This window comes from Bos javanicus, chromosome 1 (genome assembly GCF_032452875.1).
Source record: "Bos javanicus breed banteng chromosome 1, ARS-OSU_banteng_1.0, whole genome shotgun sequence".
Taxonomy (NCBI): Eukaryota; Metazoa; Chordata; class Mammalia; order Artiodactyla; family Bovidae; genus Bos; species Bos javanicus.
Window position 1 is genome coordinate 139,079,541 of NC_083868.1, and position 21,992 is coordinate 139,101,532.

General features: G+C 36.3%; 1 protein-coding gene across 1 annotated transcript in view; it reads right to left on the bottom strand.

Annotated features, from left to right (window-relative positions):
- Positions 1-23: 23 nt before the first annotated feature.
- Positions 24-21,992, bottom strand: part of BRWD1 (bromodomain and WD repeat domain containing 1) — a 123,834-nt gene continuing 101,865 nt past the window's right edge. Inside the window, exons 38-42 of the mRNA XM_061421762.1 lie at positions 18,696-18,922; positions 17,164-17,331; positions 14,479-15,372; positions 12,594-13,517; positions 24-3,217 (exon numbers count right to left, since the gene is read on the bottom strand). Coding sequence (XP_061277746.1) covers positions 2,826-3,217; positions 12,594-13,517; positions 14,479-15,372; positions 17,164-17,331; positions 18,696-18,922 — 2,605 coding nt within the window. The 3' untranslated portion in view covers positions 24-2,825. The remainder of the gene's footprint in view (positions 3,218-12,593; positions 13,518-14,478; positions 15,373-17,163; positions 17,332-18,695; positions 18,923-21,992) is intronic.

Below are 21,992 nucleotides of genomic sequence, written 5' to 3' on the forward strand. Positions count from 1 at the left end.
GGAAAAAATACAGTGCTTCGCGGTGTTGTAAAAATGAGCCTTTACTCTGGCAATAGGAATTCACATTTCAAAAGCTGATGATCTGAAAGATTTCATGAGAATGCAAAAATAGTTGCTTCTTTTTTAAAACTTGGCCATCTCTGGTACAAAATTTCGTTTTAAATAGCCTTTCATTAATAAGAAACGTATGTAATTATTTTTGAATTGGTTCTCATCTTTCATTATTTAACAGCACTAATCCATGCAGGAGAGAAGTGACACTATACCATAGCTTAAGTGAAAATATACAGTATTGCAACGGAAAAAAAAATCCATTTACCTACATTCAGTTGTGCTGAAACTAGAGGGCATTTGCTTACATTCTGGAACCCTATCAATAAATAGTCACAAAGTTAAGTACTAATATGGGGTCGGGGAAGCCTCTTGAGATTAGAAAAAAATCACAAATCTGTTGCTAGAAACATTTTGCTTTTAGATGTGGAGAAACTGTCACCAAAAGCATTTCCATAAGATCAGTTATTTAGCAATTTTACACATTACTGCAAAATAATATATTGGGTTTTGAAGCAAAATATGAACATTATAGTATAAACAATAAGACTAGCTATCTAGTTCACGCTTAGGAAACTGGCTATGTTAGCAAGCTAGAATAGACAAGATTTTAAGATTACATTAACACTCCTGGGCTACAGTTGGGCACCACTTTGTCTTAGTCCTTTTGTTGAATAAAATCACATCACTTTTACCAGTAAGATCTTCAATTTGATTTCAATTACATTATGAAGAAGTCACTTGTGGAAAGCTGATTGAAAATCATAAATAGGGTAATGATAGTACATTTAGTTATGATTGAAATTCTGCATACATTTCAGAGATTTTTACAAGAATATTAAATTTTAAACAAATGCTTATTTCATGCAGTTACAATAAATTTAGGCCAAGCACTTAAAAAAAGGCAAGTATATGTTCAAATCAAATACTCAACCAGAAAAGGGATTCCATTATGAAAGAAGGCTGATGGTACAATCTCAAGTGCTAACAGAAATTAACCCCACCAGAGAAAATTATAACTTCAAAATGAAATCTTCACGACACTAAAATGGTCAAAAAACAGCATAAAATACTCTTAACTGAGATTTTTAACATTATCATTTTATGACATTTGTTGAGGACATAGCATATCCCAATAAGAAATTTCTGTGAAATTAAGTGCAAATATGGGACTGGAAATAGGTTTAAACATTTCATTAAAGATCAAAAATCAAACCCCATGCACCTAAAAATATTTGCAGTTTATTAGGAATTCTTCCCTTTCTCACCTGTACTATTAACAAGTTACTGGTATCAGTATTTCAGATGAAAATATACTACAAACAGAGCAAATACAGACTCTGGCTTATGCTAAGAAAAAGAAAGTGACAACAAAAAGCCTTTTTTAAAAGCAGACATGCAACCACAAGTAAATTTCTCAATAAGACACTTTAGTTGATCTGTGTAACAAAAAAATGCATTACATTGTCTTTTAATGAAAAAACATAAACCCTTAGATTGCTGTATTTTACTTTAGATTTACACATGCAAATCATATATTAATATTCACAGATACTTTTAAATGGGAAAACAACTTGCTTAACAGTTCATTTTTCCAATAGCATGTTGCTATGTTAAAAAGATTTGACAGTGCGTTCATTTAATCTGGTGATTTTAATTTCAACAAATACCTACTCACAAACCTCATTGCAAATAAATTCTTTATAGTATCAAGACCAGATTTTCTAATCCTAATGAAGGATTGATATAGCCCAGACATGCTGCCTTTAAAGTCTGTTGTGATGAGACTCTAATAAATTTGCTCAAAATATTCATAAAGTTCTAACGTTTAAGGTGCTATAAAGAAACAAAAGATGTGACAGTATCATCTAAAAATATGACTGTTTCCATCTTTATACTTTTTATTTTCTAACTCATTAAGACTAAGACCTGCCTCATAGTGAGGCACATTTTTGGCATTTCTATAAATGCTGCTACATGAAAGTAAAAATGAGAAAAAGTTGTGATAGTCACATTCATAGCTTTCATATAAAAATATATATTCCCTGAATTCGTCATATCAAGTGGTCATCATTCTGTATGAATTGCAGTATTATAAACAAAATAAGAACATTAATGGACTTTTTCTATTTCCAACACGACTTCAGAACTCATTTATCAACATTCCCGTCATGGAATCCCCAGGCCCTTCTAGTTTATGACTTTTGGGGCTGTGAATTATAGGGCGTGGATCTTAGTATTTGCTTCACTCAAATGTCCAATAGGCTCAGTGGCACTCACTCTTGAAATGTGCCTATTTTTTACCTTATTTCAGTAATGACACCACAGTCATGGTGGTCTGAAATGTTATACTCTTAACATAGAACCCTGAAAATTAGCATCAGGTTGAGATTTTGAAATGTTTTCATCCTTTAAGTTTTTGCTACCGGCCCTGTACACTTCCCATTTTCTTCCTCTAAAGAATCGAGAGATTTCTTCAAGGCCCTTCCTTTCAGAAAAGGAATAATCTCATGACAGGGCCATTTGTCTTTTCTTCCCACCTCTCCAACTACAGGCTCCACAATCTATTTCCTCCTCAGAATTCTCTTGTCATATGCATCCGTACAAGGGCTGACTAGGAGGAAGCCCTCCTCCCACTTTGCTCCACTGGGTTATGGCTTTTAGAAAATCCCTCAGAAGGTGCCAACAAGGGGTTAACAATGTTAGAGCTAGGAGCGGAATGCAACTGCCAGTGGCCCCTGGTTTTCAATTCCACTTCTACATTTTCATAGTCACTACTGTGCTTTTTCTTTCCAGGATCTGAAACGCCTTAAAAGGGGCATTTTTCTATTAATATCTTCTAGCTCCTTTTCACTTTCAGAATTTATGGTTGTATCATCCTCTTTATAAACATTGAGTAATTTTTTCTTAGCCGCAGCAGAAGCATTTCGATGGGGCAGTTTTCTGCTGCTCTTCCTAATCCACACATTTTCTGGTCCTGAAATGGTTTCCTTTAGATTACTCATTATCTTTATTTTATTTGCAGCAACAGTAGCACATCTGCGGGGAACTTTCTCAGGTACCATTTTTGCTTTCAGAGTCTCACTAGGCATTGGCACTGCATCCTTCTGATTATGCACACATGTTCTCATTTTTGTATTGGGTTCTCTGTCTCTAGGAACAGATTCTGAAAAATGAAAGTTCATGTAAATGCAAAAATCTTGTACCACAAGATTTTACTACTACATTCCTCAACAATACATTCCTCGACAGTGTTACTACTCACATTGCTAAATGAAAAACCAATGATCATCATCAATGACACTACACGTTTTTGACGCTGATATAACCTTCCACTTCCTTGTCTACAAATCAAAGTCTTGGACAGAAGTTACAGCCCCTTGCACACTTCACTGTCTCTAAGGATAACTGTCCCTTAAAGCAGCAGACTTGTAAGAATAGGGTTAAGTACCCTTCAGGGTCATAAAGTTAAGTCACTCAGTTGTGTCTGACTCTTTGCGACCCCATGGATGTATAGCCTGCCAGGCTCCTCCGTCATAAAGCCACTCACCAAAAAGCACTTTTTAAAAATCTTAATTTTTACAGTAGAACTTTGTAGGTTTTAAATTTTTGGTATCATTTCTAATACTCATATGTTGAATTACTTTAAAATATTCAATAGGATTTCTGAAATAATTTTCCTAGAACAAGGAGGAAATGCCATCATGACTATGACGACACAGCATCAGCCCTACTTTAAGGTTTCAGTTCCAACACGTATTTCCTTTAGTCAAAAAAAAAGTTACATGGGTCGCTAGTAGATAAAAAGAAATGTATATTGGTTTTATACAACTGAAATGTGGTTTTAATCCTAGATTTGTCTTTTTCAATTTCAGGATTTTATATACTTGAAATGATTAAATCCTAGTTTCACTGCTATTCAGATAGTTTCTGAGCTGGTGTATGTGGGGCACAGAGAGGATCAGGCTGAAGCTTCTAAAAGACACAAACTCTACACACACAAGCAGTTGCTGTAAGGAACTAAGGAAGTAGCGCAGGCCGCTGTCAGAACTTGTTCTAGAAACTGAACCTCCTAAGGGGCAATGGAGAACTTCTTTCAAGGAAGTGTTATTGTAGCTGAGAACCAGAAACTGGGACAGGATCCAGCAGCAAAAAGGTAGGACAGAAAGCACTCTGCAGAGGCTAGTCCTTCACTCAGCCTCAGCCAACAGTTTCGATGGAGCACAGTGGGGTTGTGCAGAGCCGCCATGTGGTGCTTACTTAGGTGGGCTCGAATCATTTTCATTTTTGCCAACATCTGAAAGCCAGGTTTTCACATTTCAAATACAAACTTAACTAGCACTGTTTCTTGGGCACTAGTATTTCTTGATAAAAATGCACCTGAAGTTCATTAGCCCCTGAATGTCAGGCCTTATCTGTTGGCAATCTAGTCTTGCTGCCATTAAGAGCCAAACTATCTAAGACTGTCTTCAAGGGGCACAAGTCTTGCTGGGGGTGAGCGTGTAGGATGCTATCTCAGGTTTCCACTCAGCATTTGCTAAGGACAGTCTGCAGCCACTGAAATAACCACACATCATCTGGGACTCACTTCCTTTTCACTGCTAAGGATAGAAAATAAGGGTTTTCCCAGCCGTCAGCAGTTACTCTGTAGCAGTGAAACTACAAACTACCAGCCTTCTTCGTTTTTCCTTTGTGAAGGGAGACATTTAACTGTGATCAAGGGCAAATGAGTACAGGTGAAAATGATTTCTGTGGATTGACAAGTTTGTTAACAACAGAGAGGGTGATGAGCTAAGCCTTAAAACCTCAAAATTAACTCTTCAGAGTTTACCTTAAATCTATGACATGCATTTCAAAGATGTGCTTTTGTTTCCTCCAAGACCCACGAAAGTTCTCCCATAGTTGGCTAGGAACTACTTTGCTAAAAGCAATTTCCCACAAATGCTTCAGTCCTTTTTACCAAAATTACATGATTCACTTGTTTTTACAGTGAAAATTCCATTTCTAAAGACATCAGTCACAAGGCATTGCAAAAATGGCATTTTAGCGGGCTGAGCTGCTCAGCAGGGCCCCCCATAAGGCGCCCCCCAACCTTGCCTTGGTTGGGCTCTGGAGTCGCTGCACAGGAAGTTGGGGAGTGAACGGAGAGGCTTAAAAGTGGTATTACCATTTCAAAAAATGTTTTCTTAGGAATTTTAAAATTATAAACTACTGTCCTCAAATCAATCCTAGATTCAGAGTGAATCTTCAGCACATTAAGCAAATGCTAGAATATGCAACAACAGATGAATAGTTTTAAAAAATACATGGTAAAATTAAGGTGAAATTTCTACTTTACAGTAAAATGAGGATATGTTATTATCAGTCAACAAACTGTGTCCATTTGCATGTTGGAAAAATATTAAAAATATACAATTAGTTCATTCCCAACATATCCAGTGGATTTGTATATATAAAATCCTACTACACTAAATTTCTGAGACAAAATGATTGAAGCTGCAGCAACTAATTCCTTTTCAGTGTTGTGATGAAAGTACTTATACTGACACCTTAGAAACCTAGTAAGTACCAACTCTTAAGACATTTGTAATCCAAAATAAGGGAAAAGATTCTACAGAAGGAACTGTAACTAGTCTGTAAAATGCTTTAAGGAAAGATGAACTATTAGAGGGGAGAGGATACAGGATTAAGTTATATTGTATAAGGTATTTCCAACTCGATTAAGCTGAAATCTCTGAAGGTTAAACCATAACATGGGAATGTCATCAAGATAAAAACAATCTGAGGAACACAGAATGACAGTGTGGGGAATTTTTTAAAACAGTAATACATGTAAGTCAGTGTCAATTTTATTACTGAGAACTTGGTAAATTATCAAGTGCTTTATTCTGAGAAAACTAGTTTTTAGAAATATATAGACAGACTAATTCAGGGTTAGAAGTTCAATATATATTTATTAGGGTATAAGCTTAAAAGTTTTGGAGGATACTTCTCTAATGATAATGTGAGTGCCATTTAATACTAACTAACCAGCACAACCCCGCAAGTCCTACCATCCCAGGTGGTCTTTGGTCAGCCACGGGTGTTGGAATGGTCACTGAGTGCTTGAGGCATTGTTGCCTTTCATTAAATGACTCCTTATTTGGGTATAATAAAAACTTCGTTAATACAGTGACAATTTACATCTTTAGTAGGGCTCTGTCACAGTTTATTGAGATGACCACTTTAAAATAGAACTCACAGATCACTATGTATTCTAATATGGTCTGTAGTGAATAGAAATCTGGATGTAGACATGCTAGTTTTGATTCAAAGCAACAATCTCTAGTTTCTGAAGGATTATTCATATTCCAATTATGATACTTTGTAACACAAAATTGTAGTCCTAGATCTGAAGTAAAATTTACATCATTGCTATAGAAGCATAAACAATTGTATTCTTATCAGCATTTAAACTGAGAGAATTAGAAACAAATTTGAGAATGGAAAAATATAAGAAAATGTCTGAGTCAAAGTAAAAATAATATACTGGCCTATTTCATATACTTAAGTACAGACAACTATTGGTCACTATGATTGTGGGTAAATCAAACTCCTATAAAGGGAAAACATTTTAGTTGCAAATAGTAACCTCTCTCCAGCAAGCCTCTCATCAGAGCAGACTTTGAGATGGCCTTTCTTTTCTTCATCGTCTGACCTTCACTGATAGGCAATGACCAAAACTCTGGAAGCAAATAACATTTACTGATATTCCCCACAGTGTAAGTCTCCAAATACCCCATAACCTGGAAGTCTCACTAGAGATGGGCTGTAGAAGAGGGTTTTCTGTAACTCACAGGGTTTAACATTTTTTTTCAGGGGAGATGGTAACACTGAGAAGTCAATGGTATGGCAGTGTCAGGTCAAGAGACTGTTAAATAATTCTGTAACCTAGGGTTGTTCTCCAGTAGTTTGGTCACTTCTGTGGTTGAATAAATGGCCTTAAGTCTTCAATTCACTCAATGATGGGTACACAGAACCTTGATGTGTTTTGCATCTACAGCTAATCTAGTTCCCTATAATTTTATCTCTAGAAACAATTGATAATCATTTTTAATGATTCTCACATGAGTTGTGATGGCTATTGCAACTTTTTCTAAAAATCTAAAAAACCTATGAAGTATGAATTCAGGGATCTTAATCTGCTTAATTTGTTAGGAGATGGATCATTTCAGACTAATGCAGGCAGGATAAGATGATATCAGAAGTAAATACTGGGTTTTTCAATCTGCTTTATTAGTTTACATATGAAAAGCAATGGGGCCACCGACAGCTAGAAGGCAGCCCCCTTTCAAGCACGTCTCCCTCCAGGCTCTGACTCACACCAAATGTGGGAGTCCTGCATTCTGCCTGCAGGAGAAGAGATCACAGATGGACACAGGGTGGAGAGCTGCTTAAATCCAGAGGTGAAAGAGTTGCAGGGGGAACTAGATGGTGCAGACCTCACACAATCAACCAGCTAGGCGGCTTGTAGTAGTTAAAAAAAAAAAAAAAGCCTTTACTTGTAATTATAATGACTATTAAATTTGTTATATTTTACTACTTCAGTTAGTTGAATAAAAAACGAGTTCCTAGTTGACAATGCAGATTCTGACGTGGTAATGAGCTAATTTTAAAAAGTTACAAGTACAGATCTCAAATGGAGGCAGAAAACTAAAGATTTGCATTTTTGACAAGCTCCAGTTAAGTGGTTAGAATTTTACAGGTGAACCAAATAAGTATGGATCAAAACTTAGAAAATAAACTTTAACCTATTAAAAATTAAAAATTTCTTTAACATGTAATCACTAATCGAAAAAGGTTAACAACTTCTAAATAATTTTCCTTGTGGAACCAAGGGTAGGCTGGCTGCTGCAGTCCACATAGTCTGTGCCATCTCATTCAATTGTCAGACTGCCTCTTTACAGTCTGAATTTCCACTGAAGATTTTAATAAATGATCAAACTTACCTTAAAGTTAACTTAAAAAACTAAAGTATGACAAGACAATATGCTGTAGCACTGATAATTCAACGAAATAATCAGTCTTTACAAACAGTCTGAAGTTACTTACATGCTGCCAGAGACAGAGCCTGGAGTCTGCAGGACTCCAACGCCGAGCACCCCTACCCGCCTCCCTCCATCAAATCCACACACAATCCTTGAACAGACACCAAGTAAGAGCCTTGATTTTTTTTTTTTTAACCAAATTAGCAATGTATTAGAAACCAGTTTGGCTTATGAGTGATTGGTAAAAATTTCTCTTAAATTTGAGAATTCCCATGTATCCTTAGGCAACATCTATCATTTTTTAAAAGTTATAAGATTTTCCTTAAACTGTGAGAAAAGACAACACAGCCCTCATCATTATATTTTTTACATTTCAATCCTTTCCATTAAATTCACAATTTGATAATACTAACCTAGTTGGACTAGATTTTTCCACAATGCTTCATTTTCTTCCCTAGCTTTGACAAATATATTTGGTCTGATCTGTATGTTCCCAAATAGAGACAGTCTTATTCTGTTAGGTTGCAATTTTCTTAGGGTTTCTGCTTTATTATTTCCTGATACCCACAGAAGGTGAGAGATATAACTTAAATAATTAACAGACAAAAAGTTCTTCTACAATGAAGGTGCTTTGTTACACTCCATCATACTAGAATAACTGAACTGTAATTCCCATACAATGTATGAACTAAAGGATTTGGTGACAACTACAAGATACCTGATAAGGTAAGTTTACTGACTTAATACCAATGAGAAGAATGGAGATGGCATTTCAGCTATAAAAAGGGAAGGCAAAAAGACCTTTTCTAGCCATTTAAATATTACTCAAAAAACAAATACAATTGACTAGAAAGGAAAACCAAAAATACTGTATGTACCTTTAACAATGTTCTTGCAATCTGATATACAAAACTTCTCATTTTTTTCCCCCAGGTAACACAAATTAAATTTGTACTGACAGAAGAGATTAATAAAGTCCTTCCATTTCAGTTCTTAATACCATACAGTGAACTTAATAAATTCTGTGTTCTGATTATTCTAAAGAAAAAAGGCTAGAAGAGGGACAAAGGAACACAGTATGGACCCACGTTACTCTAAATAAAAATTTTACTTAAGAGATCATCAGCCAATGGAGTGTGAAGGATTTAGTGATGTATTTTATTCTTATTTTTGGACAGTAGTACCTTCAGGTGCTAAGTTTATTGGTTTATGTCTCCTTTTTCCATTTACCTAAAACATAAGTTCTTTCACCCCATTTCTTATTATAAAACTAATTTTCTTTTTAGGTACAACTCAACGATTCTTGGAAGAAACTTTTATGTTTTAACACAGAGGTTGTGAGTAAATAAATGCATCATTCTTTTGAGGATTACTAAACTGACAAAGGATCTAATCCCCTAAAATTAGAAAAAAAAAAAAAAAAGGGCACAAGGGAGAATGATTACCCTAGGAATTATCTGAAAATGGAATAAAGTTTTCCTTTTATTCGGAAGTTACTATACATTGTCAATATACCCTTTTTAAATAAGGAGGAAATGGGTGGGGGGAAGCTTTTTAAACTTCACCTATTTTTATGTTTGAAATCTTTTTGTCTTAATATGCTTGGTAAAATTAATCCTTAAAAGGAATCAAAACTCCAATCTAAATAACCTCAAACCTTTTTTTAAACCATAAATGAATAAAATCATAGGACTCTGGACATACACAACCACAGTAGTCTTTTCTTCTTCATATACATCATTTAGTTATTTCAAGTGCAATGGAAAGCTCTAGCACTTACTTCTGGATCAGTTCACATTCCACTTGTAACCTTTTATCTTTTTTCACAGGAAAAATACAAACTGATCCCAAACTTATTAAAGTACATCTGTGCATTAAATCCCTGCTCATTTTGCAAAAAAATAGAAAAAAAAAAAAAAGGTCAAACATGTTCTAGTGCTCAGTGTAAACATTTTGAACTATTAATTATTTATTAATTTTCCTTAAGGGTACTTAGAAGTGTGTGTCACATATTCAAAGTTAACCTTAGGAATAGCACCATGACCAAAAAAATCCATAAAAATGATTCTCTCTATAATCCCTTAGTTTTATTTCAGAACTTGAGAAGCTACCATTGTCAACCATGTTTTCAAAGTCACCAGGCCAATTCTTACTTGTTGTGTTTTTGGTTTTTTGTCAGATGAAACAAAAATACTGCTTCTACACACAAGGGTCTAACCATTTTGGACAAAATGAAAAATTAGGAACTGGCTGACCAGCCAATCAGTTCAGTCCAAAAGTTAAGAACAGTTCTACTGATGAAGCCTAAATGGTTTAAGTATCATTTTACCAAAAGAACTGATGTATTTATGAATATATTCCATATTTGTTTATGGATTTTTTTGGTACCTTTCTGCAGATGATGGTAAACATGGAGTTATAACCCTGAGAATAGATATAAAACAGAGAAGTTTAAGAAGAGTTAAAATAAATTAATGGATATGACATCTATCACCATTTCTCAAAATTAAGGAAGTAAAGAGCATTCCATTAATTTTTTTCGGGCCACTAGTCAAGGACAATTATCCTGACTCAATCTGTCAACAATATAGTTAACGCGAACTTTGAGAAGGAAAGCATCATACTTTTGAAGTGGTGATAGCTCTCTCAACAACCAAAGGAGAGGCAGGCAGACCACCTATCTTACTTGGTAATGTCTAAGAATATCCTTCCCCTTACACCAGAGTAGAAAGAGAAAGAACCTTCTACCATGTCAACTGGAATAGAGAACCAAGAAATACCAACACTTCAGAACATTCTAACACTGATATCAGAGTCTGATGCTTTTCAATGTCTACCACCTTAAGGATACACAGGAGAGAAAAGGGTTAATTTTGTCTGAAACCAAACACAATTAGGGCCAATAAATAACAAAGGGTGGGGGTACTGTAACACACCCTTTAGCTACAAAATATGTAAACCACTTGAGTCAAGTCCATCTTCAGGCACAAACAAGCTAGGAATGGCCACCTACACTGTTTGGAGTAGCACAGCCTATCAAGTAAAAATATTTGGCTCGAAAATAAGTGTACTATGGTATTTGATGATGTGGCAAAAGTCACGCTTTAAGTGAATTTCAAAATTATTTTCCCACAACAGTTTCTTAGATTTATACTAGAGGTCACTAATAAAGATACTTAGTTGCACCAGCAAAGAATGCTTGGGATTGCACATGGCAGCAGTAGACTAAGAGAGATGGAGAATGACAAGGATTTTCCTATATAAATGAGATTTGCAATTGCACTCTTACCAAAACTCTACAATTTAAGAGATGGGGGAACACTACATATAATTTAAATACTCTTTTAGCCCTGTACACTCTATTAAAGAACACACTTTATCTAAATCTAAGGCACACAAACTCTATTTCACAGAGTAAGACTATGGAAGACCAAGATTTTGGTTAAATTCCATAAATGGAAAACAGGAGATCTTGGAAAGACAAATTATATAATATTTTGTTAGTGCACAATTTAAAAGAAAATGCTAGCTATGGTCTGGCCTTAGAGATTTAAAATATACAATCAAACATTTAAAAAAAAATAATTTACCAGCACTTTATGAATTCAAGTTTATAAAATAAAGTAGATGATATTTTCCTTAAAAATAAAGAGAAAAAGAAGACCCAACAGGACTTGGAAAGAAAAACTGGAAACCATTTCAATGAAAACGATAAAATCTGGTAAAATGCAATCTACTCAAGTAGCCAGGGAAAGAAAAAAAGTGGCAGGTACCTTGCCTACTAATTGTGGTTACCGCCCCTTCCCCAATTGTTATGTCAGTATGAACATAATATTTACGAAGAATCTGTAAACAAAGGTCATGTGAAATTTATACTACAATAGGACTGGAATTAGAAACTACCACCTCTTGACGAATTCTGAAAATAACTGTATGACACTTGCTACCATAAAAGTAATGCTTATTGGTTCTGATAACCAGAATGTCTAGTGTTTAACATATTTCAAACTCTTGCTATGTGTAGTTAAATACTGTCAAAAGTAGGTTAGATCTGCCCCCAAAATGAAGCATATTTTGGCACCTGTGCTGATGCTGCTACAAAGGCAAGCAAGTGCAAATAAAAATAACAGTCATGATTTAGTCACATTCATAACTTTTCATAGAAAAATATAAATATATTCCCTGAATTGTAGGACAAAAAATAATTTCAACAGCCAGCTTTCACTATCAATTCCAGTCCATTCCCTCTTTTAAGTGAACTGGTCTTTCCTCAAGGTCATAAGGTGCAATCATCAAAATCTAACACATTTTCTAAGCTCCTATCATCATCCCCATCATGGTATCTCACGGTCCTTCTACCCTGATTTCTCGTCTTTATTTTTGAGCGTCGAAGAACTCTTTTAGATTTTGCATAGTCCACATCCTCCCAGTCATTATCATCCACATTTAACCTAGGACGTTTGCTCTGTCTTGGTCGTCTCATAGTTTTAGATACGTTAGCTGTAAAAGTTTTACCTTTTCTAACTACTTTTGCTTTCCCTTTCGTTTTCCTCTTTTTGGTTTTTGAATCATCTGTACAGTCAGCATCTGATTCAGTGGCAGATCCCAAATCTGAGTCAGATTTGGGGCTAGTGTCTGGTCCACACTTTGAACTCCCTGTTGTTTCGGAAGCTTTCACATTTTCCAATTCAGTTTGCAGTCTCTTCCTTTTTACTTCTGTCTCGGCAGCTTCCTGCGAATCCCGCACCACTTTTGTCTTACTGAAAGGAGCCTTCCCATAGGTCCGGAGCCTTCTGCCGTTCCACCTACGTAGCCCATAGTTCAGTTCCTCTTCAAAGTTATTCTCTGCAGTAGCTTTGTGCACCAAAGTTGACTCAGAAGAACATTTTCTACCTATCTCACCCCGTGGAATATGGCTTTTTGAATCTTCCTCCAAAGACACAATCAAGGCATTCTTTGTTTTAGAAGGTGCAACACTGGTTTTGAGACTCCTGGTATGCCTGTTCTTGTGTCCTGAATTCAACACACCTTCAGAGTCTGAGTCTTCATTTAAAGACTGACTGATACTTTTTGCACTACCTTCTGAGTCGGCATCAAGTGGCTGCCCTTCACAGCCACTCTGTTCGTTTGGCACTTCACAGTTTACATCCCCCTCAGAATTGCTGTCTATCTTCTGAGCTGGGGCACATGCAATATGGAGGGGCTTTTTCCTTGCATTTTTGCGCCTGGTGCACACGTGGTCTACACGGCCATCTTCCTCATCACTCATCAGCTTGATCCGACTGGCAGCAGTGGTGGCACACCTCCGAGGCACTCTCAGAAGGCCTGGTCTGGCTCTGGATGCTTTCTTAACCACCTTCGAATTGCTGTCTGAGTCACTGGAACAGACCCTTTTCCTGGCAGCTTTCCTGCTCTGTCCATGATTTTGTGATGCAGAATCTAAAAATCAAGCATACTCTTTTAATCTTTACTAGAAGAGTAAGTCTAAAGGAATTAAATGTTCAACGTTTTAAACAACTTAAGTCCAGCATTTCTTCTAACTTCAAAGGAGGATGGCAGTGAATGATGGCTTTTACTACTTTCGAACAGTGACTTTTTCAGCCTCAGCACCATTCACAAGTGTAACATACGCCCATCAATAACACCCCATGCATTTCTATCTATATACACAAGACACTCAACACTACAGTATTTTATTTACCTGAATACAAACTAGTCTCTTCACCACTGCACTAAGGTATGCAAACTAACCACTGTCAGCCTTCCTGAAACTTAAAAAGTTGCATCACACACTACGTTTAATCTTAGCTTTACATGCCTCCCGATCTAGTATTTTTCTCCATTTACCAGGACAATCTCAATTCAGTGATTTATCTTAACTCTCCATACTCGAGTTATTATCAATAAAATGGACATAATAATAATAGTACTTATCTCATAAAAGATATGAAGACTAAACTGGTTCATAAATAAATGTAAAGCATTTAGAAAAAAAATCCTGATGACAAATAGCTTGGGAACTGTTCTGTGAGCTATTATTATTACTACCTACCACATTCCTTTCAATCACCCTTTTCTTTCCTTCCTCTTCTCAAACTATTATCACCAACAGCTTATAAATGCTGGCCTCTGCTTTTCTTGAACCCATAGCCAATACAATATCCCCATTATCAATATAAGAAGTGAAATCTCTATTAAAAATAGCTTTGGCCAAGGCTGCCTGTTACCTGAGCAAAACTAAATGTACTCAACAACCAGTAACAGTACACACAGAGAGAAAAGATGAATGGAGAATGCATGGCATGGAAAGAAAGCAGGGAGCAAAGTAAAATTTCATGGGGAAAAAAAAATATGCTATAAAAAAAAAAAGCAGTGAACCAAGATTAAATGTTTTGATTACCTTTTATAAAACTATTTGGTTTTTCTTTTGCTTTCTTGTCATCATCTGAATCCAAATCAGTTTCAGATACATGATCTGAAAAACACTGGGATCTGGCAGCAGGTTCACATTCCACATTCCCTGAACTCGGGTTCATTTCCATCTTATGACATCTGTCTTGTCCATCTTCTTTGTCAGACTCAGAGTCCTCTGAATCACTGAAGAGCTTTGCTTTTTTAAGGAAAGGAGCATTCTTGCGACCTGTGCTGTATTTCCTACTGCTGTATTTTCTTGTTTCAGAATTTGCTTTCTCCTCTTCCTCTGAAATGCTTTCTGCCTTGAGTTTCAGCAAAGATGTTGATGGGCCAGCAGTTCTGCTATGTCCATTATCTGAATCATGACTTTTAGAGTCTTCCTCAGAAGACGCTATTTTAAGGAATTTTGTTTTAGAAGTTGCTGGAATTTGGGACTTGTAACCATTAGCATGCCAATTTTTCCGGGCTACCCGTAAATCACTTTCTGACTCTGAATCTCCATTTTCAGTATTCTGGGCAGCAAGAGAGTTGGACAATGGTGATAGTTGATCTTTTAGCTCCTCTTCTTCAAGTTCTGACTTCAAGCTCTGGTCATCCTCAGAATTATGTAATAATTTTTTTCTAGCTACAGCAGAAGCATTGCGGTGGGGCAGCTTACGGCCAGAACAGACACTTTCAGAGGTAGAATTCTCCTCTACATCACTCATTAACTTGATTTTATTGGCAGCCACAGCAGCACACTTTCGTAGCACTTTCCGGTTATTTCCAGCTCTCACTTTTACACTTTCACCAGTCGCCAAAGAATTGTTATCTGAGTCACTTAAATAGACTCTCTTCCTAGTGGCTTTTCTGCCACATCCATTTTCTACAGAAACTGGACCTAAAAATAAAGTAACAGTTAGATTAGAAAGGCCTTCCTTATTCCAACAATTTTAAATGACTTCATTATTTTAGTACTAATGTTCCTTATTCTTTTAATGTCAAAACAGATTACACCTGTCTAAATTTAAAAGTTTAAAGGGTAGAACAGAAGAGAATCCAGAAATAACCCAAGCACAGATGGTCAATTAATTTAAGACAAAGGAGCCAAGAATATAAAATGGAAAAGGACAATCTTGTCAATAAATAGTGTTGGGAAACTAGACAAGTCACATGCAAAATAATGAACTAGACTACTATCTTATACCATAAGATATACTATATCTTATTCTGTATCTTATACAAAATTAACTCAAGGTGGATTAAAGAATATAAAGACCTGAAACCACAAAACTAGAAGAAAATATAGGCAGAAAGATCCTTGACATTGGTCTTGGCAATGATTTTTTACATCTGATTCCAAAAGCAAAAGCAATGAAAACAAAAACAAACAAGCAGGACTACATCAAACTAACCCGCTTCTGCACAGTAAAGGAAATCATCAACAAAATGCAATGGCAACCCACTGAAAAGGAGAAAATATTTGCAAAAATATATATTTGATCAGGGGTTAATATCCAGAATATACAGAGAACTCATTCAACTCAACAACCCCCCTGCCAAAAAAAAGATCAATTTAAAAATGGGCAGAGAATCTGAATAGGCATTTTTCCATAGAAGACATACAGATGGCCAACAGGCACGTGAAAAGACACTCAGCATCACTGATCATCAGGAAAATGCAAGTCAAAACCAGAATGAAGTACCACTTCACATCTGTTAGAACAGCTATTATCAGAAAGACAAGAAATAACAAGTGTTGGTGAGGATTTGAAAGAAAAGAAAACCCTTGTGCACTGTTGTTGGGAAAACTGGTGTAGCCACAATAGAAAACAATATGGTTGGTCCTCAAAAATTATATGATCCAACAATTCCAATTCTGGCTGTTTACCCAAAGAAAACAAAAACATGAATTTGAAAAGATACATGCAACCCCAATGCTGACTGCAGCATTATTTACAACAGCCGAGATTTGGAAACAACCTAAGTGTTATTTCCATATGGATGAATGGATAAAGAAGATAACAAGCACACATCTATACAAACAGGAATACTATTCAGCCACAAAAAAGAATGGATTCTTGCCATTTGCGACAACATGGATAGACCTTGAGGGCACTATGCGAAGTGAAATAAGTCAGACAGAAAAACAAATACCCTATGTTTAAGTGGAATCTATACTTATATGTGGAATCTACAAAAACTAAACAAAACATGCGCCACCAGAAAACAGACTGGTGGTTGCCAGGGGGAGGGTGGATAGGGAGTGGGTAAAATGGGTGAATGGAGTCTAAAGGTACAAACTTCCAGTTATAAAATAAATAAATCATGGAGACACAATGTACAACATGGCAAGCAGAGTTAATATGGCACTGCATATTTTAAAGTTGCTAAGAGTATATCTTAAAAAGTCTTCATCACAAGAAAAAAGAGAATTTTCTGACTATGCATGGTGGCACATGGTAACTAAACATTCTGTGGTAATCATTCTGTCAAGTACACAAATGTCAAGTCAATTACACTGTACTCATGAAATTAATATATTTTATGTCAATTATGTCTCAAGAGAAAAAAAGCATAAAGGACATGTAATCATGTGCAGATGCGTCAGGTAAATAAAGCATTCAATATTTATTTAGCTTTTGGGTTCTCTTGACACACATTTCTCCCAGTACATTGAGCCTCTTCTCACCAGTTTTTCTCTGTGCAGCTCTGGTCCTGGTCACCCTGAGGTTGCTGCTCCTGGCTAGCCCACTACGGGAGGAGGAGTCTCGAGCTCTTGGACTCTCCTTGCTTTCCTCAGAACTATTTGAAGCTGAAGATGATGAAGAGGTACCTAAAGAATCTTCCATTTCACTTTCTAAGGAAAATGAAGCATCAACAGTTCATTACATATACACTCCTATCTTTACACAGTAAGCAGTTATTTTGTAACAACAGACTAAAGGCAGATTCTTAAAACACTTAGAAGTGAGTATATTTTTAAAAACTTTCAAAGAATAGCTGATAATATTAAAAGGTACATAATCAGAATTTGAGTTTGTTCTCTTATTTCTGAAAGTAACATATTAATACTGACTTAGATTCAGAAAATAAGTTTATATACTGATATTTTATAAACAAGCTTTCATTAAAATTTTAACAAGCTCCACAATAGTGGGGCTTCTTCCTGCTTCTGTTTTGAAACAAGTATTTCCTATAGAAAAGACAGTCACTTCAAGTCCAATATTTTAGCAGGCTTTCAGGTCTCTATCTCTAGCAGTTGTTCCTAACAGCATCTTTGTACCACACATGCTTCCAAGCTCAAGAAAGAGCATTTCAACATGCGACACACACACACAAAGGTAGAAAAGGTGTGAGATGAGTAAGATAGGAAACCAAATTTCCTGTTCCTTCACCCAGCATGTCTATCACAAAACAAATATTCCATCAAAATGAGTGGGAACATATTGTTAAAGGACTAAATCGTGCTCCATAATACAACCCAATTCTATGTCAAAGAAGAAAGTGGCTGATAGAGGAATGTGTATGTGCCAACTTCTGCATTCCACGTCCCATCATGCTGACTGTGTTTCCAGATTCTTCTCCTTCCCCATGTATCACTGTCAAACTCATTCATCCTCCTGAGACAAAATTTGTCATGTGATTCCCTCAAAACAAGGGACCTTATTAAGTACTGTAAGGCTTGCCAGTCTCTAACTAAGGCTGCATTCTACTTGTCTGATCCTACTGTTTTAAATCACAACAGTAACCACTATACTATCATGACAAGTCACCGAAATCACTCAGAACAAACTCAAGTATGTACAAAACACAACCTCATTCACAGGATGTTCACAGTCTGTGTCAGCTACAGTTATACCGCCAAATGTTAATAAAATAAACAGTATTTTTTATTTTCCAGTCATCAAGCCTTAAACTTACATGATTTAAAGAAATTTTTCCATGTCAAATTTTGTACACAAAGTATGATATTTATATCACATTATTTAAAACCTGAAGGATTCAAATTTGCTTAAAATGTGGCCACACCATTTGCAAAGAACAGCAATTATCAAATATAATTATTCCATGTGTTACTTATGTCTCTTCTGTTAAATTTTACGTTCCTTGAATATCAAGACCATATCTTACTTCTTTATTCTTTCCTCAAAATCCATAGTAACTAACAGTGTTATAAACTTGAGTGCTCAATAGGTGAACACATAACATTCCATTTCTCACCAGATAATGTAGAACCATTTGTCAGAGTGACAGGTCTATTTCTTCTCATTCTTTCTGATGATGCTGCTGAATCTGAAGAGTCACCAGAAGTAACACCTGAAGAGACACTAGCAGTTGTCTTGTGGCTTGCGGAGTAAGTTGCCCTACTTGAGGTAGGCTGGATAGGAGAACCTACGAACTCAGAAATTACTTTTGTCTGAGATTTTAAACGCTTCTGCTTGGTATTTCTGGTCAAAGATAGGAAAAATACAACAACATTGAGCAAAACAGAGGATGTCTAAATAACAGTGTATTATTAAAGAATAACTTTATGATCAAGACACTGAAATATTCATTATTAACATCTTACTCAAGCTTGGGTTACTATTCTTTTACTTTAAATTTGACATTGTTTTATTCCAAATTTGAGTAATAAACAGATAGTAACAGTATTATAGAAAATCATACTGAACATCTTAGATTGTTTGGATTAAATGCTAAGAAGAGCCAACATTTATGTAATACAGGCATTCATTCATATTATAAAATTTTTAAAGTTGTATGTGTAATGAAATTTGTGATTTTTTATTTATTATTTTTGGCCACATCACTACCTGTGGGATCTCAGTGTCCTGACTAGTGACTGAACCCAGACCATGGCAGTGAAAGCCTGGAGTCCTAAACACTTGGCCACCAGGGAATTCCATATATTAAAGAATGAGATTCTCAATATGACAATATTCCCTCTAGGCTCATTTTTATATATTCCTAAAGACAGTATAGACTTCCCTGTAGCTCAAATGGTAAAGAATCTGCCTATGATGCAGGAGACCAGGGTTTGATCCCTGGGTTTGGAAGTTCCTCTGGAGAAGGGAATGGCAATCCACTCCAGTACTCTTGCCTGGAGAATTCCATGGACAGAGAAGCCTGGCAGGCTACAGTCCATGGGGTCACAAAGAGTTGGAGATGACTGAGAGACTAACACACACACAAAGACAGTATAAAATCAGGAGAAATCAACAAAACCTGAACAGAAAGAACAGAGAGGCAAAAAACAGATCAAGCTAGTTTTTTTTTGAGACCAATATGTTTACATCTAAGTGCCAATTCACCGTATTTGATTCCTGAGCCATGTATTATGGTGAAAAAAAGATGGAAGTTTAAGACAATCTGACTTTAAATTACAGATCTGAGTAATATTCATGTTTTTTAAAAATAATCCTTTAAAACAAAATGATTTGGTTTTGCTTTCCCTTAAAACAAAAAGATAAAGGTGCTTTTACTTTTAGGAGTATCTAAGGCATCTGAGCTTACAGATAACCATACTCAACTATACTTCAATTTTTTGAAGGAAAAAAAAACACAATAATTATTTTAAGCAGTAACTTTATCATAATCAAGAAAATTCAAGTTTTCAAATGTAAATAGACCGTTTTTAAAGGCAAGCAGTTTTCTAGTTTCCATGTGTTAAATGCAATCTGTCAGTTACAAATGGGAGGACAGATGGCTGCAAAATGTAGTATCTTGATTTCCTTTATTTAAAAAACAAAAGGATTTAAAAAGAAAACTCAAGTTTATTATGTCAAAAATTTAACTTCCACTAATATCAACCATGGGCTTCCCCAGCGGCTCAGTGGTAAAGAATCTGCCTACCAATGCGGGATGCATGGGTTAGATTCCTGGGTCAGAAAGATCCCCTGGAGAAGGAAATGGCAACTCACTCCAGTATTTTTCCCTGGGAAATCCCAGGGACAGAAGAGCCTGGCAGGCTACAGTCCATAGGCTCGCAAAGACTCAAGACATGACTGAATGACTAAACATTAACTAGAGACTAATATAAGAAGAAATAATTACATGCTTATACCTATCATAAACTTGACTTTTAACAGGAGACAAGGTGGAGTAGCTCAAGAATGAACACATTCTCTTTTTATCCTATCCTTTATGAATAAAAAATGAATGAAGCCTCAGAAACCATTGGGAGACCATTAAAACACACCAGCATATGTATAATGGGAGCCCCAAAGGGCTTCCCTTGTGGTTCAGTTGGTAAAGAATCTGCCTGTAATGCAGGAGGACCTGGGTTCGATCCCTGGGTTGGGAAGATTCCCTGGAGAAGGGAAAGGCTACCCACTCCAGTATTTTGGCCTGCAGAACTCCATGGACTATATAGTCCATGGGGTCGCCAAAAGTTGGACACGACTGAGCAACTTTCACAGGAGACAAAAGGAGCAGAACAAAAATATTTGAAAACATAATGGCTGAAAATCACCCTAATCTGATGAAAACAGTACACATCCACAAAGTTACACAAATTTCAAGGATAAATTCAAACCCACACCTACAGTCAGCTGCAAAATGAAGACAAAAAAAAAAAAATCTTGAAATCAGCAAGATAAAAACTGCCTGTGTACAATGTAAGGAACCTCAATAAGATTAACAGCTGACTTCTCATCAGAAACACTGGAGGTCAGCAGGCAGTAAGATGACGTAGTCAAACTGCTAAAAGAGAAACACTGCCAACTGAGAATTCTATATACAGCAAAACTAGTCTTGATAAAAGTGAAATGAAGACATTCCCAGATAAACAAAGATTAAGGGAATTCATTGCTAGCATGTCTGCCTTACAAGAAATAGTAAAGGACTTTCATTGACTTCCCTGGTGGTCTGGTGGTTAAGAATCTGCCTGCCAATGCGGGGAACATGGGTTCAATCCCTAGTTCCAGGGAAGATCCCAACATGCCTCGGAGCAACTAAGTCCATGTATCACAACTACTGACCCACATGCCGCCCACACGCTGCAACTACTGACGCCCACATGCTCGAGGGCCTATGCTGCACAACAAGAAGCCACAGCTGTGAGAGGCCATGCACCTCACACGGCCCGTGAGGTGTGAGAAGCCCGTGCACCACAAGAGAGCAGCCACCCCGTGCTGCAACTAGAGGAAGCCCACATGCAACAGGGAAGACACAGCACAGCTCAAAAAATAAATAGGGAAGGCCCTGCTGGTCCAGTGGCTAAGACTCCACGCTCCCAATGTAGGGGGCCAGTTTGATCCCTGGTCAGAGAACTAGATCCCAAGTGCCTCAATTAGAACCCAAACTAGCACAGCCAAATAAAGAAACATAAATAAGTAATTTTTTAAAGAAATATTAAAGGATTTTAGGTTGAAAAGAAATAAAACCAGAGGGTAACTCAAATCCACGAAAAGAAATAAACGACCAGTGGGAAAGGTAATTACATAGGTAAATATATTGCGTTGACCAAAAAGTTTGTTCTGGTTTATCCATTAAGATGTTACAGAAAATCCTGAATGC